Source organism: Carassius gibelio, chromosome A16, assembly GCF_023724105.1.
Source record: "Carassius gibelio isolate Cgi1373 ecotype wild population from Czech Republic chromosome A16, carGib1.2-hapl.c, whole genome shotgun sequence".
NCBI lineage: Eukaryota > Metazoa > Chordata > Actinopteri > Cypriniformes > Cyprinidae > Carassius > Carassius gibelio.
This window is the reverse complement of record NC_068386.1, coordinates 14,506,630-14,530,669: the sequence shown is the minus strand read 5'-3', so window position 1 is coordinate 14,530,669 and position 24,040 is coordinate 14,506,630. Positions and strand designations below refer to the sequence as shown.

The window sequence follows — 24,040 nt, the reverse complement described above, 5'->3', positions numbered from 1 at the left end:
GGTTTTTCTCCAAACAAGTTTAAAGTGCTCCTTCTGCACATTTATAACAATTATTTTGATTATCACTGAGATAAAGTAACGACAATGAGATCTTAAACCATACTTTAAAATTTATGTTTTATAAATCAAAATGATCAAACAAAACCAGTAGCTTCTGCAAACACATTATGCTGACACTATGCATTTTTTAGCAATTTTTTCAAAATTCTATTTTATTTTATTTTTTACAAGATGGGCGTAATAAGATGCCCTTTTCATAAACTGTGATGATGCATTTCCACAGTTATTGACATTGTAAATTTAGAAAAGTTTTTGTCTCTGTATGTTTTTATGTAAAGTACATAAATATAAATTTCAGAAAACTAGTTGGGTGACAGAGGGAATTTGACATCTACATTTACATTTATTCATTTAGCATACACTTTTATCCAAAGCAACGGATATAAGATGCAATTTGAAGAGTTCAGATGCAATTTTGCATGCATCTGCATCTGCAATTTTCAACTAAAATTTGGATTTTTATCAGGCTCCTATATTTATGTTCAGTTATTTCACTTTAATAGCCTGGAAAAGGACCTGCACATTGCCATTAAAGTAAAATGACTCAACCTAAGCATAGGAGCTTGATAAAAATGCTAATTTTAGATGAAAATTTCAGATGGCACTTAGAGGCTTTTGCATCTGAACTCTTCAATTCTTCTTAATTCTGACAACCATAATCAATTGATATATATATATATATATATATATATATATATATATATATATATATATATATATATATATATATATATATATATATATATATAAAATGTAATATGACTTTATCAAAATGACTACATTTGGTTACACCAATACAAATCTTTTTTAAGGGTTAAATCAAGTATAAATAGATTATTTCGATGACAATTCCAGTATTGACCAAAACTAGTTATCGATCAAGGGATTCACTAATGTCACTGAGAGTATGTATACTAGTTAGCAACCTAGACAGTCCAAAGGTGGTGTGTATATTTGTGTGTGTCCCAGTTGTATGTGTATCTCTGCTGCAGGAAACAGTGGTATCCTGTTTTGCAGTGGACTCCCATTGTTGCACTGATTAAACTTACACTAATATACACACCACAGCTACTGCGCTGTTAATGATGAGAAAAGAGCAATGTGTCTGAGATCAAGCAGTCGTGATTCATAATACACACATTTGGCCGGGAAGCCTTCACACAAGTGCCCCCGTCTTGCGCGACAAAGGATGAAGCACTGGACACAACACATTGTGTGACTGTATTGTGTGTGTTGTCTAGTCTTTCTGTCTCCACATGGTCATCCGTCACTCTTGACCGTCCAGGCCCTGTCTGTTTATTTTTCTGTCTTTTGAGTAACAGAGACGGTTTACACTGTAATTACACTAAATCATTTCCTAGTTTGATGAGCTTGGTGAGCTTGGTCATGATGTGGGCGCCATTTTTCATATGAGGAAATGACAATTGTCTCTGACCAAATCATTGTATTTTCTTTTCTTGCTAATTATGGACTTCTCCTTTGTCTTTCATTTACATGAGAAAAACACGTTTCAGTCTGTTCATGAATGGTGCAAGTATTTATGAGTGAAAAGAGTTCTAAACAAATATGCTGATTTATTTTGATATGAGGGGACAACAGGTGATGGACATTTTTTTTTTTCACTGGAAGAAGTGCTACTATTGATTATTGATTTGTATGCATTATAAACACTGGTTTTCACTTCACAAGACTTTAGGTGGACTAGCTGACATGAGATTCAACATGAGGCTGAAGTCATTCAAAAACATGGGGTCCGATGCTTATAAGAAACTCAAGAAACTTATAATAATCTATGTTGAAAACAGCTGTAAATATTTAATATTTCAGAGGAAACTGAGATACATTTTTTGGATTCTTTGATATATTGAAAGTTCAAAAGAACAGTATGTATTTAAAAATCTAATATTTAAATCTAATCTAATCTAAAAGTATTTAATACACTCCCCCTCTCTCTCATAAGCGCACACACATACACATGAGTACACACACAAACACTCCCCAATCTTAACCCTGTATAGAGACAAAAATCTCAAATAGTTTTACTCATGGTTTTATTAAACTCTTACATTTCTTGTCCAAAATACAATACAATACTATATTCTTCTTTAAATTTATAATAAAAAAAACTGTTTCTGATTAAATGGTTTGTTGCATTTTTCCCCTCCAGCTGTTTGTGACCCTATGACTTTCACTGCAGAATGGACCTCACAGAAATCAACCATGGTTTTACTGTAGTAAAAAATTAGGAACCATGTTTTTTTTTTTTTTTGGCATAATTATTACAATTTGTATAACTATTGCTAGTGGTTAATTTGTGGTTACCATGATTTACCTATACTAACCATGATTTTTTTGGTTTTGGTAAACCATGGTTAATGTTAGTAAGGGCTGACCCGTTTAGGGTCACAACCCACCAGTTGAGAAGCACTGATCTTCTAATGCTTTGTTTATCTATGTAAATTTTACCATTTACACTAAAAGCATTTGAAAAAACAGGTCTGAACAACTTAAGAAAAGAGGTTTTGCCAATCACAAATTTTTTTTATTTTTCTTTAAAAAATTCACTTTCTTGATAAACAATCACCACCCGCAAATTATTTTCCCCTTTCATGTCTTTCTCTGAGAAGCAGACAGGAAAAGCATGTAAAGAATCCATAGGCACTGAGAAAAGGCAAACCCACGATTCCCACTCGCTCGTGTTAATGAAGACAAACTACAAACAAGCAAAAAACACAAACATACAAACATTTGACGAGAGCTCTACAAAACCAAACACCTGATAGCAGGAGATAAATGTGCTGTTATTTCCCACAGAAATTAAAATGTCTGTCAGCACCCTTTATGCCTTGGCTTTTGAGTGCATTTTAGTTTTCATAGCTCACAATCAGAGCTGATCCTCTTTGAGACCAGAACAAAATCCTCTCACATTCCCCTGCTAAGCTCTCATAACATCTTCTCTCTGTCTCAGCCAGAAATTGAAGGTTATATAAAAATTATTTCTGCCATTTTTCCCCAGAAAACTCCAGATAGAACATCCCTCTAAATCCCTTCTGATACAATACACACTGTTGCATAGGACACAAAATAGTACAAAAGTAACACAATAACATTAAACACCCCAAAAATTTTAACTGTAAACAACCCCACAATTAACTTACAAAACTAAAGCCATAAACAATAAAACAATGAAACAGAGTTGATAGGGAATAAATTATCATAACCTTTTCTTTTTCTTTTTTTAATTCACAAAGCCCAGTCTTGGAGACTCAGAAGGCTTTGGTGAATTAAGTACTGCATGATGTACAGAAAGACCCAATAAAGGGTTTGTTTGTCACAGATCAAACCAATATTATCATATGCAAAACAACATTAACAGCCAATGACAGTTCAAGAGTTTCATTGGCCCATTTTATGGGTTAAGAATATGTACATTTAAATCAAAGTTAATTTGCTGGTTACTCCTCCTCTTATGCCCTGCGTGTCACCACAACTCAACGAATAAAGCCTTTAGATTTTGTGCGACTTTGGTGTTCTCTGCGTGAGGGGAATGAATAAAGTTATTGTTCATTTAAATGAATGTGTTTATGGGCTCACTGTAAATAATGATGTTCTGACAGTGACCGTGTCACTGAGAGGGGAAAAAAACAAAGCCTTTTTGTTCCAGCTACAAAACAAGAACTGTAAACAGAGGCATACCAAGTTGTCCTATATTCTTTAATCTCAGAGGCAGATACTCTTAATCTAATGACATTCAGTTAAACTAATTTCCTATGTTTGCGTTGTTCTCTACCGCACAGAGGAAGGTTTTACGCTTATAAAATGTATTTTGGGCTTCGTCACTTGAGTTGGATGCGGATGAAAGAGCTGCCAAACTGCCATATGGCCACAATTAAGAACAATGTTATAACAAAGTATCCTATGATTAATAAACGATTTGTAAACGCTACATTCATTATTTAAGTTATAGAACGTGATCTTTTCCTAAAGGCCACCCGGAACTGTATGGTACCAATATAAAAAAATTATACAATTATACATATACATACATATATATATATAGAGAGAGAGAGACTAATGGTAACATCACTTTCAGAGAAATGGCTGAAATAAGAAAGTTTTAAGCTCTCCATTCAGGGTTTGTTATGTTTGCAGATTTGAACACCTTTTAACTAAGAAACAACTGCAAACAAACCGAGAGCCTCCTCATAGATATAAGGATTAACCAAAAATACAAAGTGAAAATAGTCTGTCACTCAAAGAACTTAAAATTCACAGTCATTATTTACTCATACTTATGAGTAAAACAAACCTGTATGACTGACTTTTCTTCCAGGAAACACACACACAAAAAAAAAATTCTAAGGAGATCTTTTTTTTTTCATCCAGTTACAAGAAAACAGGTACAGGCTCTTAAAAAATTGATATTAAAGTCATATGCATGTGTTTTTAAGATAATAATCTTCCCCTGAAGTGAGCTCAAATACTGGATTAGTCCTATTTGAGTATGAATTATTTAGTTGAATCAAGAGATTCGTTAAATAAACCATTTAAAAGAGCAATCCATTCATGAAACATGTCCCAAGGAGAGCTGAGATCAAGATTTATCAGTTAATAAAATATTGAATTTGTCACAAAAAAAACTTAACTCACGACTTCAGAAAACTTTGAGTATGACTACTACAGTATGGTGTCTTTCGTAACACTGAATGCTCCAGGTCCAATTCTATGTCATTTAAAATGTCTTAACATGTCATACAGGTTTGGAATATGATTGTGAGTAAATTCACAATTTGTATTTTTGGAGTAAACATCCTTAAGGGGTTGCTTTTCCAAAAATGAGAATTCTATTATTTACTCATCCTCATGTCATTCCACACTTGTATGACTGTTTCTTATGTAGAAGAAAAAAAAGAAGCTATTCTGAGGAATTCTGGCAGCCAAACTGTTTTGTTTACCTTCCAAAAAAGAAAGTCACACAGGTTTGGAACAATATGATGAGTAAATGTTGACATGATTTACATTTCTGGGTGAACTATCCTTTTGACTAAACAGACAAGAAAATAGTCTGTCCTCAGAATTTAAAGAGGCAGTTTCACTAGAGTTTTGAGTTCAGAAGGTATCATGGAAGTCTGAAACTCAAACCAGAATGTTTTCTGGCTTGGGTAAAAAGGAGAGAAGGCAATTAATTCGATTCAATCACATTTAGTCGAAATCCTCTCTCAGATTTGGATCAGTTTATAGGAGGGCTTGTTTGGAATGATAGCTCCGAACCACCAGAAGAGGAAGAAGCGGATGAGGCTAGTAAAGATGCCGGGTGTGTTGGGCACCTGAAAGACAAAAAATAAATAAAAATGTAAAAATAAATACATTTTAAAATAAAATAAATGACACTTTCTCAGGTCAGCCTCTTCATCATCTTACCATTATATAATAATCATGGAGTTGAAGGCCATACAGTGTCCATGATGTGGATGTGAAAAATGTAGCCACGGTCAAGGAAAAAGACAAGCGCTCCACAGACTTATTTCGCACAATATCCAACTGGTGGAAATGAAGAACACAAAAGTTTTTTGAGAGGAGAATGATGCATTTGCTACCATTTATTATAAAAAAAATAAAATAAAAATAATATATACAGAGGAGACGGAATTGTTGAGAGAAAGGGGGACTGAAACATGATGCAGGCAAGACTCAAACCTGTCTTCCACTTAAGCACCAAGGATCAGCAAATCTGAAGAACATGTACTCTCTGTTGCATCACAGCTCCAAACACGTGTTATTTACACTCACCCATAGTCTCTCCCATAACAAGCAAATATGGACACTTGCAGAAAGTGACAGAGGGAAAAACAGGAAGCAACAAAAGGAGGTACAATAATGACAGGAAATGCACCACCGGGCAAAGGAAAGATAGACAGAGCTGGACTGATAAATATGGAAGAGAGAGAGAGAGATCCAAAACAGGAAGATGGAAACTATGAGAGGGCAAAAAAAGAAGGATGGATGTAGTGATAAACAAAAGGTGGAATGCTGGAATGTCACAGTTAGACTTCACACCATTATTTTATCAAGGGAAACGATAAGAAGAGAACATGTGCATTTATTTTAGAGTTGATATATGGTAGATGTGAAACCATCCTCCGTAAAATGCGGAGAGAGTGTTACATGCTATTCACAAACAGCACGTAACACCCTAAAGAGAAAGGAAAACATGAAATCACATTATATGACCCCTTTAACGCCGGTTAAATGTATAGGTGTGTACTCACGAGATCAGCGAGAGGAGAGAGGTACATACTGATGGTGAACACACTGCAGGCGAGGCCCAGCTGAGAGAGTTGAGCTTCTCCAGAAGGAATCACCACAGTAAAATACACCCAGCCTACACACAACACACTCACCATCGTCAGTGTCTGCGAGAACACTCGCCTCTGAAACACACACACAGACACACACACACACACACAAGTACAGCATAAATTAAGTCAGAGGAAGCTGTTCAGATTATAATGGAAATGGAAGGATATTGTTTAGTAATACATCAACATTTATTAAGCACATGTGGATTATTTTCTGATCACTCTTACAACTTATTCAGAACTTTTTATTTGTTGTATGTTTTATTTGTTGTATATACAGTGGGTTTCAAATGCCTGTGTTCACATTATAAAAAAAATCATCAGGGATCAATTTGAGTTAAATCTGGATCTAACCTATATAGAAATATCATGTTATTTTTTAAATTAAACTTTTCACTCAACTTGTTAACATAACTGATAAAATAACTTGTAAAATATTGTATTGATTTTTCAATTAAATGTTTCATTTTAAACTTCATTCAAATTGGCATTCTAAAAATATAACTTTTGAATAAACTTTTAAATTAAACTTTTCATTCAAACTAGAATTCTGATAACATAACGTAATCGACTGAACTTTCAACTTAAAATATTCACTCTAATTGTTATGTTGATAATGTAACTTGTAATTAAAAATATATTATTAATTTGTAAATTAAAATTCACACAAATTATCATCCCGATAATAACTTGATATTCATATATTTCACTTTTAATATATATATATATATATATATATATATATATATATATATATATATATATATATATATATATATATATATATAACTTGTGTATTAAATAAATTCAATAAACACAGACTGAAGTAGTTTAAGTCTTTGTTTTAGATGAACACCGAGCTGAGCCAGATAACGAACGAACGATTGACTCGTTCTCTAGTAAATAAGCATTTCTATCAGACACGTCCAATTCAAGAACCGAGGAGCTGATGATACCGCACATGTGTGATTCAGCGTGAAGCAGACTGACACAACAAAGAGTCTGAACCGAACTGATTCTTTTGACGAATGATTCTGAACTGATTCTTCTGAACCAAAGGCTTGAATCAACTGCAATTCATCTACAGTTCTCTCTTCACAGCAGTTCAGTCAGTGTACTGTTTGAGTACATGAATTACTCCGGGATATTGGTTTGTTTGAACTCAGAGGGAGCATACACACAGCTTCAATGGAGGAACTGAGAGCTCTCGGACTAAATCTAAAATATCTTAAACTGTGTTCTGAAGATGAACGAAGGTCTTACGGGTTTGGAACGACATGAGGGTGAGTTATTAATGACATAATTTTAATTTTTCTGTGAACTAATCCTTTAAGTTTCCACAGTCTGTGATGATTTGGGGTGCAATGTCATCTGCTGGTCCATTGTGTTTTTTAAAAACCAAAGTCACTGCACCCGTTTACCAATACATTTGGGAGCACTTCATGCTTGCTTCTGCTGACCAGACTTTTGAAGATGGTGATTTCATTTTCCAGTAGAATTTGGACCTGCCCCCACTGCCAAAAGCACCAAAAAGGACCATGGTGTTGGTGTGCTTGACTGGCCAGCAAACCTACCCGACCTGAACCCCATAGAGAATCTGGGCTACTGTCAAGAGGAAAATGAGAAACAAGAGACCAAACAATGCAGATGAGCTGAAGGCCACGGTCAAAGAAACCTGGGCTTCGTTACCACCTCAGCAGTGCCACAAACTGATCACCTCCATACTACACTGAATTGAGGCAGTAATTAGATCAAAAGGAGCCCCTACAAAGTATTGAGTACATGTACAGTAAATTAACATACTTTTTTATTGGTCTTATGAAGTATTCTAATTTGTTGAGAGTGAATTGGTGAGTTTTTGTTAAATGTGAGCCAAAATCATCACAATTAAAAGAATCAAAGACTTAAACTACTTCAGTCTGTGAGCTGAATTTATTTAATACACGAGTTTCACAGTTTGAGTTGAATTACTGAAATAAATTAACTTTTCCACAACATTCTAATTTATTGAGATGCACCTGTATTTTTAAGTCTGGTCTCAGACTTTGGATCCCACTGTATAATCAATAAGAGTTCAAGAACTGGACAGCGCTAAAGGACAAACCTTGTCTTTGGCATAATGACAGTAGGTGATGATGTATAACGTCTGTAAAAAGGCCCCAATGATGTTTACAGATATCACCGTTCCATCTCCCTTTAATAATCCATAGTACAGCCAGCCTAGATTACTAAAACACACACAAAGACACATAATCATTCAAATAAACTGAAATCTATGCACAATGCGCATATAAAGTTGCATTCACATATACAACATTACTGAATGAAAGCTACAGGTGTAAAATACCAAACACATACTTCAAGCATGTGGTGAGGAAGGGCAGAAACTGAACGTTATCTGCACTCTGTGTGGTCTTCATTTTCTTTAAGTCGGTCCTGCAAATGCAGAGAGGAATATGTTGATGAAGATTTAGACATCTAGTAGCTACACAGTACAATACAATAATACAAGAATAAGCGGTATTCTATACCTATTCATAAACTGTAAAATAATAATAATAATTATAATAATTATACAAAGAGAAGACATGCAATTAGAGTAATATTATATTGGATAAACATAGATATGCAAATCATATGCTTTATATTTTGTAATGTAACTTCATACTGATAGTGAAATTTATTTGTTTCAGACGTTCTGCAGGTTTCAGGCAAAGTGCCATAATTGCTAATACTCTAAAATATTAATATCTTGATGACAGCGTTGGCTAATGTCAGTAGTAACTTAGTATAATGGCGGAAACTTTTGTTACCATGGTATCTTGCTGTGAGGGGGCTGTTTATTAAGTTTGAGTACAGGCAGTTTATATTAGGCGCAACAACATATTTGTAACCACTACAGTTGATACAAAACAGTAGAGAACTTTGTTTATTTAAAACATTTATAACTAATTCATTTACATACTAAACAGTAAACTCTAGAAAGGCGCAAGATGTCACCAGATGTGAAGATTATTAAAACCCATAAGTGTGTACAGTTTAGCTCAGCTACATTATAACTGATGTGACTGATCATAAATATCAATTAAAACACTTAGTAACTTACAATCCCGTCGTGAACATCCCGACGGTGAATATGATGCACGCACATGATAGCAGCTGCAGAAAATCCATAGACTGAAAAGGCGAAAAATGAGCTGTGCTTTTATGCAATCAAGCGAATTAAAATATACTTATAAAGCTCCTGCAACAGTGGAACGCTGACGTCCACCTTCTCTATTTCCGTGTTTGTAATCAGTGTGGATAGATTTCTTCACTCTGATTGGTTTTTGCCGAACGCTGCTCACTGACGTCATTTTGTAGTCCGGTTGTAGTGAAATAGAGAAATAGAGAGGTAGGTGACTAAATGTAGCAATTTTACGATGTTTCCTAAAGATAGTCCTTTGAATATAATGAGTTTTGTAGTACAGTTTGTCTAGTGTAATGCGGTCTTAGAAACATTACCAAGCGTTCTTAATTAATTTTTGCACTGCCTGACCATTTTGTAATTTATTGTTATAGAAATGATTTAATTATTGTTCTAACTAAACAAAGTTATCTAAACAAATAAATAAATTCTATATTATGATATATTATACAAGTGCCTTTTTTGAAGTAGTAATTTTGTCGAATGTTAATGCACTGAAAAGCATGCTTGATTTTAAATGGGGCACAGCATCATTATTCAAATTTTTTAAAGTGCAAGATTTACATGTGCAAAATGTAATTTGACAAATTTTAAATAAATAAAAATATATTCAGGATACAAAAAATGCTAGCAATGAAATTATATTTAGCAAAGCAAAGGAGTCAGTTATTTTTTTCTAAGGGTGACAAATGCCGCCATAATTCTCTGAGATATAAAAAGTTTTCTAAAAATCCAGGTGCCAAAAATAGCCAGTTGAGAAACACTTATATAGCGAGTCCATGTGAACATCTTTAGAATTTTTTTATATTGCTGCGAACATTCTGCTTCATACTTTCAAACTAAATTATGTATTTTCCATTGACATGTGATTACATACAGACGCATCTTCTGTTTAATGTTCCAAGTAAAATGAACAAGTTATATTCTGGCACCAAAGTGTCACTTAACTAAAAGCTGTGAGGTGAAAAAAGAGATGAAAAGGGAATGAAAGAGGACAGGAAGGAAGTTTGACAGTGTTAACAGTGCCCTTTGACAATGTTTAACTTTTACACCGAGGCCTCAACATATTTCAGAAAAATTGTTTTCCCTAAAACCGAAATACTTATATAAAAAATAAATAAATTATATATATATATATATATATATATATATATATATATATATATATATATATATATATATATATATATATATATATATATATATATAATATTTGTATTTTCCTTTTATTTGAATCAAATAAATGTTTTTAATAAAAAAACAATTCCACACATTTTTTATAATTAACAAATGTCTTTATTTTATATACCTCTCAGTATATACATTTTTTACATAACTATGTACAAGTTTATAAACAAATACAGTACAAAACACAGCTTTTACCAAAAAAAAAAAATTCTTTTAACTTATTTGAAAAAAATTATTCAACAGTTTGAATTGTTTGTGCATGTTCTGCTCTCTGTCAGAAGTCCGGCTTCTTTCTCTCACTCTCTCACAAACACAAACAGCATAACCCAACATTCCTATTCAAAACCAAATGATGTTTTATGAAAAAAAAAAACAACAACTTTGATCTCATCTAAACATTAATGGCAGTACATTTTGTAGGGTGTGTTCACATTACATCACAAAAACCAACTGAAACTAGAGCAACACGAGATCCAAAACACGGGAAACACCAATGCTTGATAACTCTTCTAGATTTACAAACACTGTTATATGCATGAACATCAATTTTTTATAAGGTGCAAGATCAGGGGCAGTTTTAAGATAAATCCTGTGGTCTTTGGCTCAAATCGGTACAGTAGAGCAAAGGTCTTCATCAAACACAATATCTAGTCTACTGTTCACCCTTGTGATCACAATTCCAGTTATACAGCTAATGGTTACAAGACAAGCTCTGCGGTCTTCAGGGTTTATTCTGCATCACATTGGTAATTAAAGTTGTGATTCACTTTTAAGAAAGAAAACATTCTTTTTACAAAAGTCAAATAAAAAAAAGCAGATGTGGAAAATAATCATAGAACGGAATTAAAAAAAAATGGAGAAGGCTCTTCAAAAACACCTTTCTCTGGTCACATCACTCTCACAAACACACATACAAACACGTCACTCAGCAACTTGCACGCCAGCACCAAAATTTCAGTTTGTATAAAAAAGGTTCATATAAAATCTATTCTGAAAGCCGGTAACCAGCACCGGTGTTACAGTCTGTTGTGTCCTTAAGGACCAGCGTCCATAAAGTTATCTCATATTAGGCTCAGTGGAGAAGCAGGAAGAGGAATATAGAGATCAACGTGATGAAACTTGAGACGGGAGCAATGCGAACACCCGAACTGCCCACGCTCCTCTGCACAACTGGAATCATGGCAATAGGGTCATCTGAAACCAGAAGAGGAGGATCATGAGTACATTTACCAACTATGCAACTTGCGGAATGTCACTCGAACACCTTGGCTTACAAAGTCTAAAAATTCCACAGCTTTTCTAATACAAATGGACATGCTGAGCGATGAGAAGTGCTCACCTGCTGGAAGCCTGTTTGATGGGTTATGGACTCCACCAGCCGCTACCTTCCCCTCTAATTCCTCATGTTTTTCCATGGTCTTCTTCTCGTCTTTAGAACCTAGAAAATATTATGAAATAGTTGGACTCTTAGTAAGGCTTCGTCGTCCTTGTCATCCAGCAAAGATTAAATGTCTAGACAAAAATGGCAAGTTTGAAATGCAAAAACTTATTTGACTTACGATGAGATCCAACTACATCCACCTTCAGTCTCAAACACTCCTGTCCATGATGGTGAAGAGGCTTGGCTGTGGAAAACAGAGAAACAATTTTGGAATCTGGAATCTGAAGCGCTACAAATAATAATATCCTTGCTAATAAGTGCTAAAAAATGCTAATACATTTAGTATTTATGGTTTTGTTTCGTATTGTTTGTTATGGTAATTATTTAAAAAAAGGGAATTTTTAATTCATATATAATATTTAATAATAAATATTTAGTGTTTGTCAAAGTCAAAGATGTGGATACTTACAAATATAGTAGTAACTCTCTCCCTGACGGAACTCTTTGCCCAGAGTGAAGGGGGTGAAGCGCTGGAACTTCTCCGAGAACTTCTCTGGAGCGTGAGGAGCGAAAGGTCTGGAGCACTCCCAGCGCAGCTGGTCGAAGGACTGGGGCTTGCAGTTCTCGTAGTCTTCCAACTCCACCATGTAGAGCACGTACCGCTCGGCCTCCTGGGATGGGATCTCGCCACGAGTGTAGTGAGGGCAGATGATGTCCAGATAGTCATTAATGCGGACCTCCACGGTGTAATCATCCCATAGGAAACTGGAAGAAGAAAGAGAGAGAGAAAATCCATGAATGGCTGTCAATATTTACTGAACACATCCTACAATACTGTTGAACTGAACACAGACACACCTCGGGATAAAAATGGCTTGAAAAAAGAACTTGACGTGCACAAACAAACTGAAACAAAAGTTCTGGTGACACTGAAACAGCCTCAGGCATCCGTCCTCAGTACAAATCAAAAGTAAGAGATACACCCTTATGCACGTGTGTGGGTGACTAGTGTTCCCTCTTCACCTGGTGCTTTTATTTGTGTAAAACACCCTGTAAAATCCCTCCTTTCTTTCTTTTTCTTTCTTTTCTACTCTGCATTTTGGTGTCACACTAGGTGAAGGAGTGTAGATGGGAAATTGTCCAACTGTGTCTTCATTATGTCCTTCATGAAATGGCAAGATGTCAGAATTATATATATATAAGCTAAATAATGAATAATGGCATTTACTATATCAATTATATATTATTATATATTATCTGGAAAATATAAAAAAACATTTAACTGATAATAAATTTTTCAATTTAAGTTAGATTTTTCACAATAAATATTGTTCCAAAACTTATTATTATATATAAAAAGGTTAAATATATTTTAAACATGTTTTAAGCTAACACATTAACTTCGACAGCTCTAAAATATACGTGTCTCTTGGCAAAAGAGATGGAGCCGCTTAGACTGACTGGCTCTTTGAATCGTCTCTACGTGTTTTTACAGCCTCCTCTCTGTCTGCCTCTTCTTTTATTATCGTCTCATTTGCTTTTCCCCGTTTTCATCGGATCTGAACTTCCCTGCTGCTTTTGCCAGATGTACAAATGACAAATCCACAGGCCTCTCAGTATGTTGTTCTTTCTGTGTCTTTGCTTTCATTTTGATAGCGATTTATTATTGTAAATTTTGCCTCAAACCAACTGCATAACATTTAAGAATAAATAACATTTTTCCTAATATCGTCTACCCCACGGTGACCACAAGAAGCCATTGTTCGAACCCCATAAGTCATCTGATTGCCTGATTAGCTTAGCGAGTTTTACAACGCTACATGCCATCACATTTCCATATACCCAAAATCTTCAAACCCAATCACATTACCATAACATTTTCCTCACACGGCCCTCATGTGAACCGCCATCAAAACATAAGGCAGCGTCTACTATATCCCCCCAGCATGTCCTTTGCTCTATCACTTTCTCCCTTTTGGCACATGTACTTATGTTGCCATTGGGAGCCGTGGTTATATGATAGACAGACACACAGGCTCCTCACGGGCCCCCTGTTGTCCACTCCAACCCCCTTCATCTCTCTCTCTTTCCCACTGTGTCTCTGTGGTAAGCATTAGCTGACCTGTCTAAACAGCCTCGCACTCTATTCAGACGGAGTGTAAACATACACATCACTGCGCTCATTAGCTCTGGTTAATGCAGTCTCGCACGGCTTCTAATCAGCAGAGTGTTCAAAATACAGGGTGTACGCCTTTCTAAGCTTTTGTATGTGTATTCAATATACCAATCAACAAGTCATGGTTTATGAGACCAAGCAAAGGTAGATTAGATGCTAAATGTGCAGCTGGTCAAAGCGATTCAAATCAGAGCAGTGTGAACGTGTCCAGTGTCGCTCTGCTGTTTCTGAGAACTAGACTGTGTGGTGGGATGCCCCGTCTCACTTCCTCTGACGTCCCTTTGAAGCAGTTGAGCCGAAGATGTTTGAGACCTAATGACAATGTGTTTGCATGACCAAGACAACAACTCAAATTGGGTGTCATTAATTCCTCCCCCTCTCCTTCTCACACACATCAGCCTCAGGGTCAGGTCTAGTCTTTGGTAACAAAGGTATTTGCCTAGGGATGCACAGGCATAGGCATATGGACCATATCCATTCCATATATTTAAACATTTCATTTTTCGCACAGTACATTATACATTATTTATTTATTTGCCCAAAATAGTATTGCGTATAAAGTGCGTCCCTAGATTAGTTTCATGCTGAGAGGGTCTGGTGGGCCCTCACACTACTATTCCCATGTGCAACTAATCTCTCTGAGCTGATCCAAGGCCAGCCGCTGATATCTCAAACAATCACAGAGCAGCTCTGTTGTGTTTTTCCTCCCAGTGATCGGTCACTTCAAACGCCGCTGTGCCCACTTGTTCCCGTGTGACAGTCTGCTCTGTGATGGGCCGAGCGTGAGAGTGATGCTGTTCAAGAGGGGCACAAATCCATGTAAACACCACACATCCAAGAGGAGTGTCTGTACCTGCAGCCCCCGGGGGTCACATCACCCATCTGTTTATCACGAGACACAGAGGAGCCTGTGTTTAAATGTTTGTGTGTGGGCTTAAAGACTTCAAGTTGCAGTAAGTAATTTGTTTATTCTGACTGATTAGGTTGGTCATGTGATCTCAACATGGGGGCCCACATGAGGTGACCCGCTAGAATAAAACAGTATTTATTAAGCTACTGATATGACAGGAGTCCTCATTTTATGCAAGTTTAAAAATGCTTTCGAAAGCAATTGTAAAGACTTTAAAAAAAATTTTTTTATAACAAATAAATGCTGTTCTTCTGAACTTTCTATTAATCAACAAATCCTGAAAAAAAACATGATTTCCAAAAGAATATTAAACAGCACAATGGGTTTCAACTTTGATAGTAATAAGAAATGTTTCTTGAGTGTCAAATCATCATATTAGAATGATTTCTGAAGGATCACGTGACACAGTTATGACTGCTGACAATTAAGCTCTGTATCACAGGAATAAATTACACTTTAAAATATGTAATACAATAATATACAGTAAATACAATAAAATGCAGCCTTGGTGAGCGTTTTTTTTTTTATTACATGTAAAATAGAATTTTCTCTCAGACATGTGTTTGTCTGGTTTCCTCTTAATATTCTGTCTGCTCTCCCCCCTTTCACTCTCTGCCAAATGTTTTAAACTGTCAGGCAGGTCAGTAATGTCAAAGTTCAGGGGCAGATTTTTCAGACACACCCTTACGGAGTCAGCAGCATGCATACACACACACACACACACACACACACTGAGAGCCGGTCAGCGCTGTGTGTTTCAGAACAGATGTACTCACTGCCAAATGCACTCCACTCGCTGTCAGCAGTTGACACACACACAGGGTTTGGTTACTGAAAACCTTTAAGACCTGCTGCTTGTCATGACAAGTATTATGATCCTATTTTAGCAGCTTGTTCTCACACTATCAAGTAATAAAACCTGTCTGTACAAGCGCGTGCATGGAGCTTTTACGCTATATGTGTCCGTCTGACTTTTTTTCTCCATTACAAGCATAATATACAGAGACATCTCAGTCTTACACCTTCGTACCATTACAGTCTGACAGGTTCAAGGTGTTAAGTCACCGCTAATTCCTTTTAACGTCACTGCTTTTTCACTTTCCTGCCGATCAGTATGTTCTCGTATTGTCCTTCTTGCCCGATTACATGCCGGTAATTACCCCAGCCTTTGTGGAATGGGTCGGAATGCCATCCGGCTAATCCGCTCTTCCAAACCAGGGATTATCACACTGAGCACACGGATCACACCGCTGTTATTCCAGCACCAGACCCATCCAATATGGGCTGTTTGCAGTGGTTAAAGTGAGGTTTAGGGGTGGGTGCATTTCTGTGAGTTTAGAGCAAATCACCAAAATGTCATCCCATCTATCACTGTCCTTTTGCTCCGCCCCGAATCTGTATATTTCTGAGGCTTATATATCTTTCTGTCTCTCACCCCCCTCTCCCTCCATCTTCTCCACCCTCTTTCTTTCTCCTCTATGTTTAAAATCACATTATAAACCTGGGCCTCTTCATTCAGGCTAATTTTTGGGAGACACACTTCCTTCTTTCTTTCTGACCTCTAACCCATCACCCATCCCCCGATCCTATGTTTCTCAGTCCTTCCTTCACAAATGCCTGATTTCCCCCTCCTCCCTTTCTCTTTCACTTTTAAATGGCTGCTAATTGCTCGCTGATATGCTAGCTTGTTGTTTATTAGCACACTGTGAGCTTTAAAGCCAGCGACTTCAGTCACTAAAAGTACTTGTGAAATAATAAACTGAAAACAATACAGGCCTGAATGAAAATGATCACCAAGTACTGAAAGCGTCCTGCAGATGGCAACAGTGAGCTGCTGAAGACTGAATGCAAACTCTCCATTTAAGGTAATTAAGTAACGCCAGGCTACAAGCTTCAGGTTCTTTTGTTTACATTTGTGCGCTTACACAGCTCACACACTTTACTACACCGACAATTACACAAGCTAGCACACTACAGACAGAAAAACAGGAAACCTCCAACTCAACAGGGCAATGGGAATCAAAACAGTAATCAGGGACTGAATGAGATAGACAAAGGGAGTTGTTTGGGAAAGAAAGAACATGGGGAGATGGGAGCACGGAGGGTATTAGGACATATAGAGAGAAATAGTGAGGAAGTCTGGGCTGGAGATAAGGAGAGGAGAGGAAGAGCTCAGAATAATGGGATTTAAGGGTTAAAATGAGTGAGGAGAACAAAAATCATGAAAAGAGTTAAAAACAGGACCAAAGTCTATTTTAAATGCACATCAAAAACTGAACTGGAACAACAGATTAGTTCATGTTGAGTTATTAATCATAAATACTTGACCAGTTGAAACCCTAAAATGGAACTCTAATCTCCGGGGGTTGGTGGGGATGGGGTCTGGAAATAGCTACGATTTCATAATCAATCAAACCACTAGATGGTAGAACATTCTGTAACGGTTTGTGGAATTATGGATTATATTTCCCATACGCATCCATTTCTGAGTAAATCGGGATTATACAGCACTGGCGTCTATAAATATACAATGTGATTTCTGTGTGAATGGGTCAGATTACACACTTCTACGTATAATCTGAGGCTGAACTCTGTTCGTTTCACAGATTATAGACCTGCCTACGTAGCCGACCATGTTTGCGTGTTTATGAGCCTTAGACAAAGAACGGGGGGGGGGGGGGGGGGGGGGGGGTTGTTGGGTTAAAGAAGACAGATTTACAGCTGTCTGTGGAATCTGTCTGGTTATATGCTGATCTGCTGTTATCTGTATATGCAAGATAACAACTCAGCAATATAATGCTCAGATATATGTGAAAGATCAAACAAAGTGAGTTTGCTGAGGAAGGGATGGACAACAAGGAAATGGGGTGGACAATGAGAGGACAGCTGAAAGGTCAAGTATAACAACATGTTTGCTGGAAGGAATCCCAGTTTACTAAATATACCCAAATCGGGCAGGGCAAAAATAATGATTCAATGATGTTGACATGACGGGACTGTACACTTCCCCTTCAGCGGACTCAGCGTGCAAGCGTAGGCTTGTGAGAAGCTCAAAAACAGACTGTCAAAAACAAAGTCCATATGTCAGTCCGGACCTGAAAATCCAGTCTCCTCGAGGGGAACACTCACGCACACACCCTTCAAACCAGAGTGTCAGTTCGCCAAAGGCCACGCGCAGGAGATTAAATCATTACTGTTCACTCACACCCACTCGGTTAAAGACAATAGAGTGTGTGTTTGCGTTTGTTTGTGTGCGTGCGAATACTTTTACTCCACAGGCAAAATCAGACGATCATGCCAATTGATATTTAACACCTATCTGCCACTGATTAGTCAAGCCTGTCTAATCTACTTATATAATGACTGATTGAGTTTCACGGGCTGATTGAACAATCACTGGCTTTGATGGAAGTTTTTAAAGGAAAGAAAAGCAAAAGAAGAAATCCCATTAATGGAAACGGTTTCTTTTTTCTTAGAACATAAGATTAATGACAGAGGTTAATCTCGGAAAAAATATGCTGTTTAAAAAACCTGTGTGATCCCACCACACCTGCCATATTATGACCAACTAAAAATTGGATTATATTTACAGTTCTGGTTTTGATGTGTGGCTGTTTGTTTTTATCTTTTTCAATGCTAATAGAGCAACAGTGTCAAGGTGTTGTATGTGTAAGTATGAGACTCTTAAAAGAAGAGATCAATTCAGATTTTAATGTAGATTTTTTAATTTAAATTGCTTAATATTCTATTGTTACAAATTTTCCTGTTGTGGTTATGCAACCTTTTTCATGGATGTGAACCATGTCGGAATTAGAGACTGGACCAAGCACCAGACTGCTGCTAAATAATCCCCTCCATCTCTTTTTCTCCATACTCATCTTGACCTCAAATTGGCAATTCTTGTTTGTTTTTTACCCAAATTCAAGCAGCTCCTATTACTCAGTCACCCTCTTTTCTGCCCCAGGCTCAACCTTTTCACAACCGGTCCTAAAAAGTGTTTGGTCTCTATTACATGATTTCTTCTGTCTTTCTTCAGGCACAGCTGCTGATATCCCCTCCCTCTCTCTCTCTCATTGCTGGCTGATAGTGAGCCAGGCTCTTCTGAGACCGTGTCTGGTTAAGGCTGGTACACTACACTCATGTTGCGCAACAACAGCACTGCTAAATTACTCACCGAAAACAGACTGAATCACAACAGACGGTGTGATGCACCTGTGACATCATGAAAACTTTCAATCGGGTCATGACCTTGAGCATGGATTCAGTCCAGATATCACTGGTTAACTTTTATGACCACAAGTTTATGAGCTGTGTACGTGCAAATCCAGGCGAAACAAGTCAATGACTAGGGAAACGATAAGATGTCATCTCATGGTCAAAGATTCTGTTTTACAGTATTAACAGTAACAAGCTAACGTTTACTGATATCCACAAAAGCCCATTTTCTCCGTCTTGAGTTTCCTTCTAAAAGCGTAATAAATCGCTCTGATTGTTGTCATTCGTATTGATCTCTCTAAAGTCTCTGATGACCCGATCTTCCTCACTATGAGGTAAGATTACAATAGCAATCATTTGATGAAACACCAGTCAAAAAGCTATACGATTTATATAACCCCAAATCTGTAAATGGTAACAGCAACAACTTAATATCATACTAAGAGTAACAAGAGACTTCCCAAAAAGCCTAAGCTACTACAAGCCATAGATTGCTTGTCTGTTGTGGTCATGTCTGTTTATTTATTACTGTGTGTGTGTGTGAGTGTGTGAAAGTTTGATTGTATTTTTAATGCAAAATAATTAAAGAAAGAAAGAAACATCCTCATTAATATAGAGAAACAAGAACTGGCTCCTTAATTCCTGTTTTGCTGTACATCTACATATATCAAAAGGTTTGTGCAAGGAATAACTTGGGCATGGTAAATATCATATCACCATGTCAATAAGACGCCCTCACAAATATAGTAAAACTAACATGCGTGTGTGTATATTTAGGCTGATCTGTCTGTCCATCTGTCTGGTTTCTTTCCACGTACTTCTCTGTCCAGCTGCTGCCTCTTATACAGTAATTATCATGTCATTCACTAGCATGTTAAATGTTAGACAGACAAGAGGCATATATGAGCAAACCAATGAAGTGTGTGATAACTAAACAAAGCTGAAACAACTTGAAATAACATTACTCGCAAGCCCGGGCTTATAATTTGTTATGTGTCCAAGATATTATGTGTTTTCTTAATCTATTCATGCTCCTTCCCCCACTGAATGAATCTCAGGAGGAGCAAATAACTAGACACTGCAACAAAACATTGCATGAGCCAGATTAAATAACATGAAGAAGCTGAAGACTGCAAGAAGAAATTATTTAGACTATTAATGCAGTGCATATAACACGTAATTCATATACTAATATAATGCGTACTTGCAAGAATTTAGTTGGACAACTTGTGTTAGTGTACTATCCAGAGATTTCAGATACTGTCAAGAATACTATACATCATATAAAAGGCAAAACGATTTATATAAATATTGAAAATACAGCGGAAAGCTTTCATCCAGTTACAGGAGCATGTAGTAAAATTCTTACTTTGCGTTCGTTCTGTTCCAGTAAACACTGTGTCGCTCCGCAGACGCGTACCAGGCGCTGACGCTCACTGCAACGCACACCAACCACAGAAAATCCATCGAGTCCGGGATATGATGCTCTTCAAATTAATAAATACTTGTGCAAAGGACTGTTTTGCACGTTGAAAACGCAGATATAAATGTGCACTACTACAGTGCGAGAAACGCTGAAACACTAGTGATTCTGTCTACTTGAATAACAGGTTTGTATGAGTCTCTAGCAGAAACAGTCGCGGTAAAGCCTGGAGAAATGTGCGCTCAGTCCGCTATATCAATCAGCTACATAAGCCACGCCCTCAAAGAACAAGCAACCAATGAAAAGAAGCAAGCGTGTTTTTCGACACGCCTCTACGCACAGGCTTACAATGATTGAAGTGAACAGACCATCACAAATAGATTACTGTTGTATAACTTTTATTAACATACTATTACAATTCTATTGATATTGTGAAATTAATTTGTTGTTATTTTATTAATTTTGCTTTGCATTTTTTTTTCTTTTTTTATAATACTGTTTATTTATTTATTACTTATGTTTAGTTAGCAAATTAAGGGTTTCAGTTAAAACTTGTTTCAGTTGTTTAAGGCACCTCTCTCATTTTTGCTTAGTGGACATTATTCATCAAATATTTATATTTGTATATGTGTGATGTAATTTTATTTTAGCTTTTTTCAGTCAACAACAGTGTTTTTAAGAATTATATTTTCATTATACAGTAATAACCCTAAAATAAATGTGTTTTTTTTTTCATTAAAAATGTATTATTCTATGTGAATACATCCTTATATGTTATTCGAGTTGAATACATACAAATTATTCTAATAGAATACATCATTATAAACTTTCATTTGCATATGTGCAATAAAGTACCTTATTTACTTATTGTTTTATAACTGTTCTTTTTACAACACTTAAATTGTAATAAAGATCACATATATTTATTTATTTAGATTTTTCCTAAGTGTAAGATTTTTATAGGTTATATATAACATGTTTTCTGGATAGTATAACCCTTTTCAGCATTAATCAGTATGACAGGAAGTTGAGTAATTTACCGTGGGCAGTCTTTTTATGTCAGTTATGACAGTTCCAATGTAATTTCCAGTCATACATTACACGGTGTGTTGAGTATATTGACAAACAAAGCAGGCTTTTCCTGGGTATCAATTACAAAAATTGCTGCATTTGAATGCTGACATCAGTTCCAGACATCAGGGTTTTCCCCCTCATCCCACCTTTACTTGGGCTGCCTGGTTCTCTCTAACCCAGGTCTGGCTACTCATCCTGGGGTCACAGTGTTTTTACCCTCACTTAGCCCATGTCTTGACTGGAGGGTAGAAATGTGAGCAGGGCAGAAAGTGTGTCTACCTGTGGACTTTTTTGGGCTGGGCTAGGCAAGGCTGGGCAGGCTCATGCATGTTCCATGTTGCGGAAGGCTTCAGTTTGGGACGATTAGTCAAGGCTGAGTGTGTATACTTGAGTGAGGGTGCTTTTCCATTTGAGAGCAATGCACCTCCTTCACCAGGTGAGCAGGGACATTATGGATGTTCTTTAGATCTTTTATGACTATTCAGTCTGAACATTGCAGAATAAAGTATGCTTATGAGCTCCATCGGCGTAGGAGGTAGAGCTCGGAGCAAATGTTCAGGAACAGATCTGCCCACAGCAGGCTTCCCTTTACAGCCTGGCTTGGAATCATGCATAAGTCTATGACAGAAGCTGAAAATCCTCTCAGTTATTCTCTCTTTTCTACGCTCTCGTACACACTGTCTTTTTTGTTCTCTCACTATCCCCCTACACAGTAACCGTTGCTGTCTATAAAGTGTGGATAGATCTGTGTGGGAGTGTTGGGCCATACTGTCCACTTGTGTGTGAGAGTGTGTATATGTGCATAAATGTGAATGGGCAATTGTCCAGTGTTCTGAACAGTGGCTAAACAAAGGCCACATTTGCATAATGGACCACGATCAAGGTGTAAACGACTTGGCCATTCAGCCTGGAAAAGCCTGTGTCCATTACAACACAAATTCTCTAATATCCTGTTAATGTTAGTATGTAAAAGTGCTCCTTCAAATTTATTGCAGCTTTCAGCTGATGCGTCCATTTCAAGAGTCATTTAGCAAGGGTTAGGTAATCTCCTGCAGGATATCCCATTCCCAACAAAGCACTTGTGGTGAAAAATGTGAAGAAGAAGGATAATTTAATAACATCACATTATGAAGTGCTGTTAAGAGTTAATTTAGCATTTAAGCTGTCAAGTTGCTAATGCATCCTCGTGGGCTCAGGAGATCTCATCTGTGCAACAAAGAAATTTATTCACATCTTTGATTAGCTTCTAACTTCAGATGGGAATGATGAAATATCTCATGAAAAATGTATTTATTCCTCATTGTGAAACAAGCCCATAGCTGTTATCACAAGCTGAATGCGTCTCTGTGGAACACTTACTTTGTTTGTTGGTTGCCTTACATGCAAAATTAGCTCCACAGTAATGCAACAAAAGAAATGACAACATTAATAACACTGACAAACTTTGGTCAACCTTTATACACTTTCAGCTATGTCTGCCCTTTGCACACCTGCAGAAGCCATTTATAGAAATTGAATAATCACTGAGATATAATTACGTTTTTGGAAATAGCATGCAACACTGTTTCTGAAATGGGAAAATGGTTGGTGTGGGTAGGATAATGAATCAGATATGAAAAAGATTGGTTTATGTGGTAAGATGGTAAAAGGTGAAGACCTAGATGCAGAAGCCGTTGAGGGTTTGGTTGAAAGTGGGAGTGGATCTTTGTTTTGTTGCGCCAAGATATACCCCGAGGCATACAGAGAACCTGCTGTTACAAAACACTGAGAGGAAGAGATGGAAAGACGTATAAATGGGTTGAGTGAGAGAAAATGGAGAGAGAGAAATTGAAAGCAAAATAGATTTACTTTGAAAATTGCATAATACAAATGAACAAAGTGATGGATGACCTGGAGAACGAAGTAGGTGTTCATGTAGGAGAAAATCAACAGTTAGAGGGCTAACTATTCAGCCTGCAGAAATAAAGAAAAGGAAAAAGCCCGTCACTCCTCATACAGAGTTATAAAGCAGTTTTACCTACTTCTGCTGCAAAAAAAAAAAAAACTTTTCACAGAAAATAATATATG

General features: G+C 36.7%; 2 protein-coding genes across 3 annotated transcripts; both read right to left on the bottom strand.

Moving 5' to 3' along the window:
* Nucleotides 1–2,576: 2,576 nt before the first annotated feature.
* Nucleotides 2,577–9,716, bottom strand: LOC128031190 (sugar transporter SWEET1). Its single transcript, XM_052619443.1, has 6 exons — nt 9,526–9,716; nt 8,778–8,855; nt 8,524–8,647; nt 6,330–6,491; nt 5,482–5,601; nt 2,577–5,387 (listed from the first exon to the last, which is right to left on the bottom strand). Exons 1-6 carry the CDS (start codon nt 9,591–9,593, stop codon nt 5,280–5,282), a joined length of 660 nt encoding a protein of 219 aa, XP_052475403.1. The 5' UTR covers nt 9,594–9,716; the 3' UTR covers nt 2,577–5,279.
* A 1,441-nt stretch (nt 9,717–11,157) lies between these two features.
* On the bottom strand, nt 11,158–21,122 carry LOC128030019 (ephrin-A1-like). 2 transcript variants are annotated; one of them, XM_052617478.1, is made up of 5 exons: nt 20,846–21,122; nt 12,645–12,940; nt 12,354–12,419; nt 12,134–12,232; nt 11,158–11,988 (listed from the first exon to the last, which is right to left on the bottom strand). In XM_052617478.1, exons 1-5 carry the CDS (start codon nt 20,941–20,943, stop codon nt 11,867–11,869), a joined length of 681 nt encoding a protein of 226 aa, XP_052473438.1. In that variant the 5' UTR covers nt 20,944–21,122; the 3' UTR covers nt 11,158–11,866. The 2 variants fall into 2 exon arrangements, with proteins under 2 accessions (XP_052473438.1, XP_052473439.1); XM_052617479.1 differs by having other exon boundaries at nt 12,134–12,223.
* Nucleotides 21,123–24,040: the final 2,918 nt, after the last annotated feature.

Coding starts and splice junctions, on each gene's coding strand:
- LOC128031190 (XM_052619443.1), bottom strand. CDS start 9,593: ATGGATTTTCTGCAGCTGCTATCATGTGCGTGCATCATATTCACCGTC. Junction 5,602..6,329: donor TCTCTCCTCTCGCTGATCTC/GTGAGTACACAC, acceptor CATTTCCACCAG/TTGGATATTGTGCGAAATAA. Junction 5,388..5,481: donor TCCATGATTATTATATAATG/GTAAGATGATGA, acceptor TTTGTCTTTCAG/GTGCCCAACACACCCGGCAT.
- LOC128030019 (XM_052617478.1), bottom strand. CDS start 20,943: ATGGATTTTCTGTGGTTGGTGTGCGTTGCAGTGAGCGTCAGCGCCTGG. Junction 12,941..20,845: donor TGGAACAGAACGAACGCAAA/GTAAGAATTTTA, acceptor TTCTTCTTCCAG/TTTCCTATGGGATGATTACA. Junction 11,989..12,133: donor ATCAAACAGGCTTCCAGCAG/GTGAGCACTTCT, acceptor TTCTGGTTTCAG/ATGACCCTATTGCCATGATT.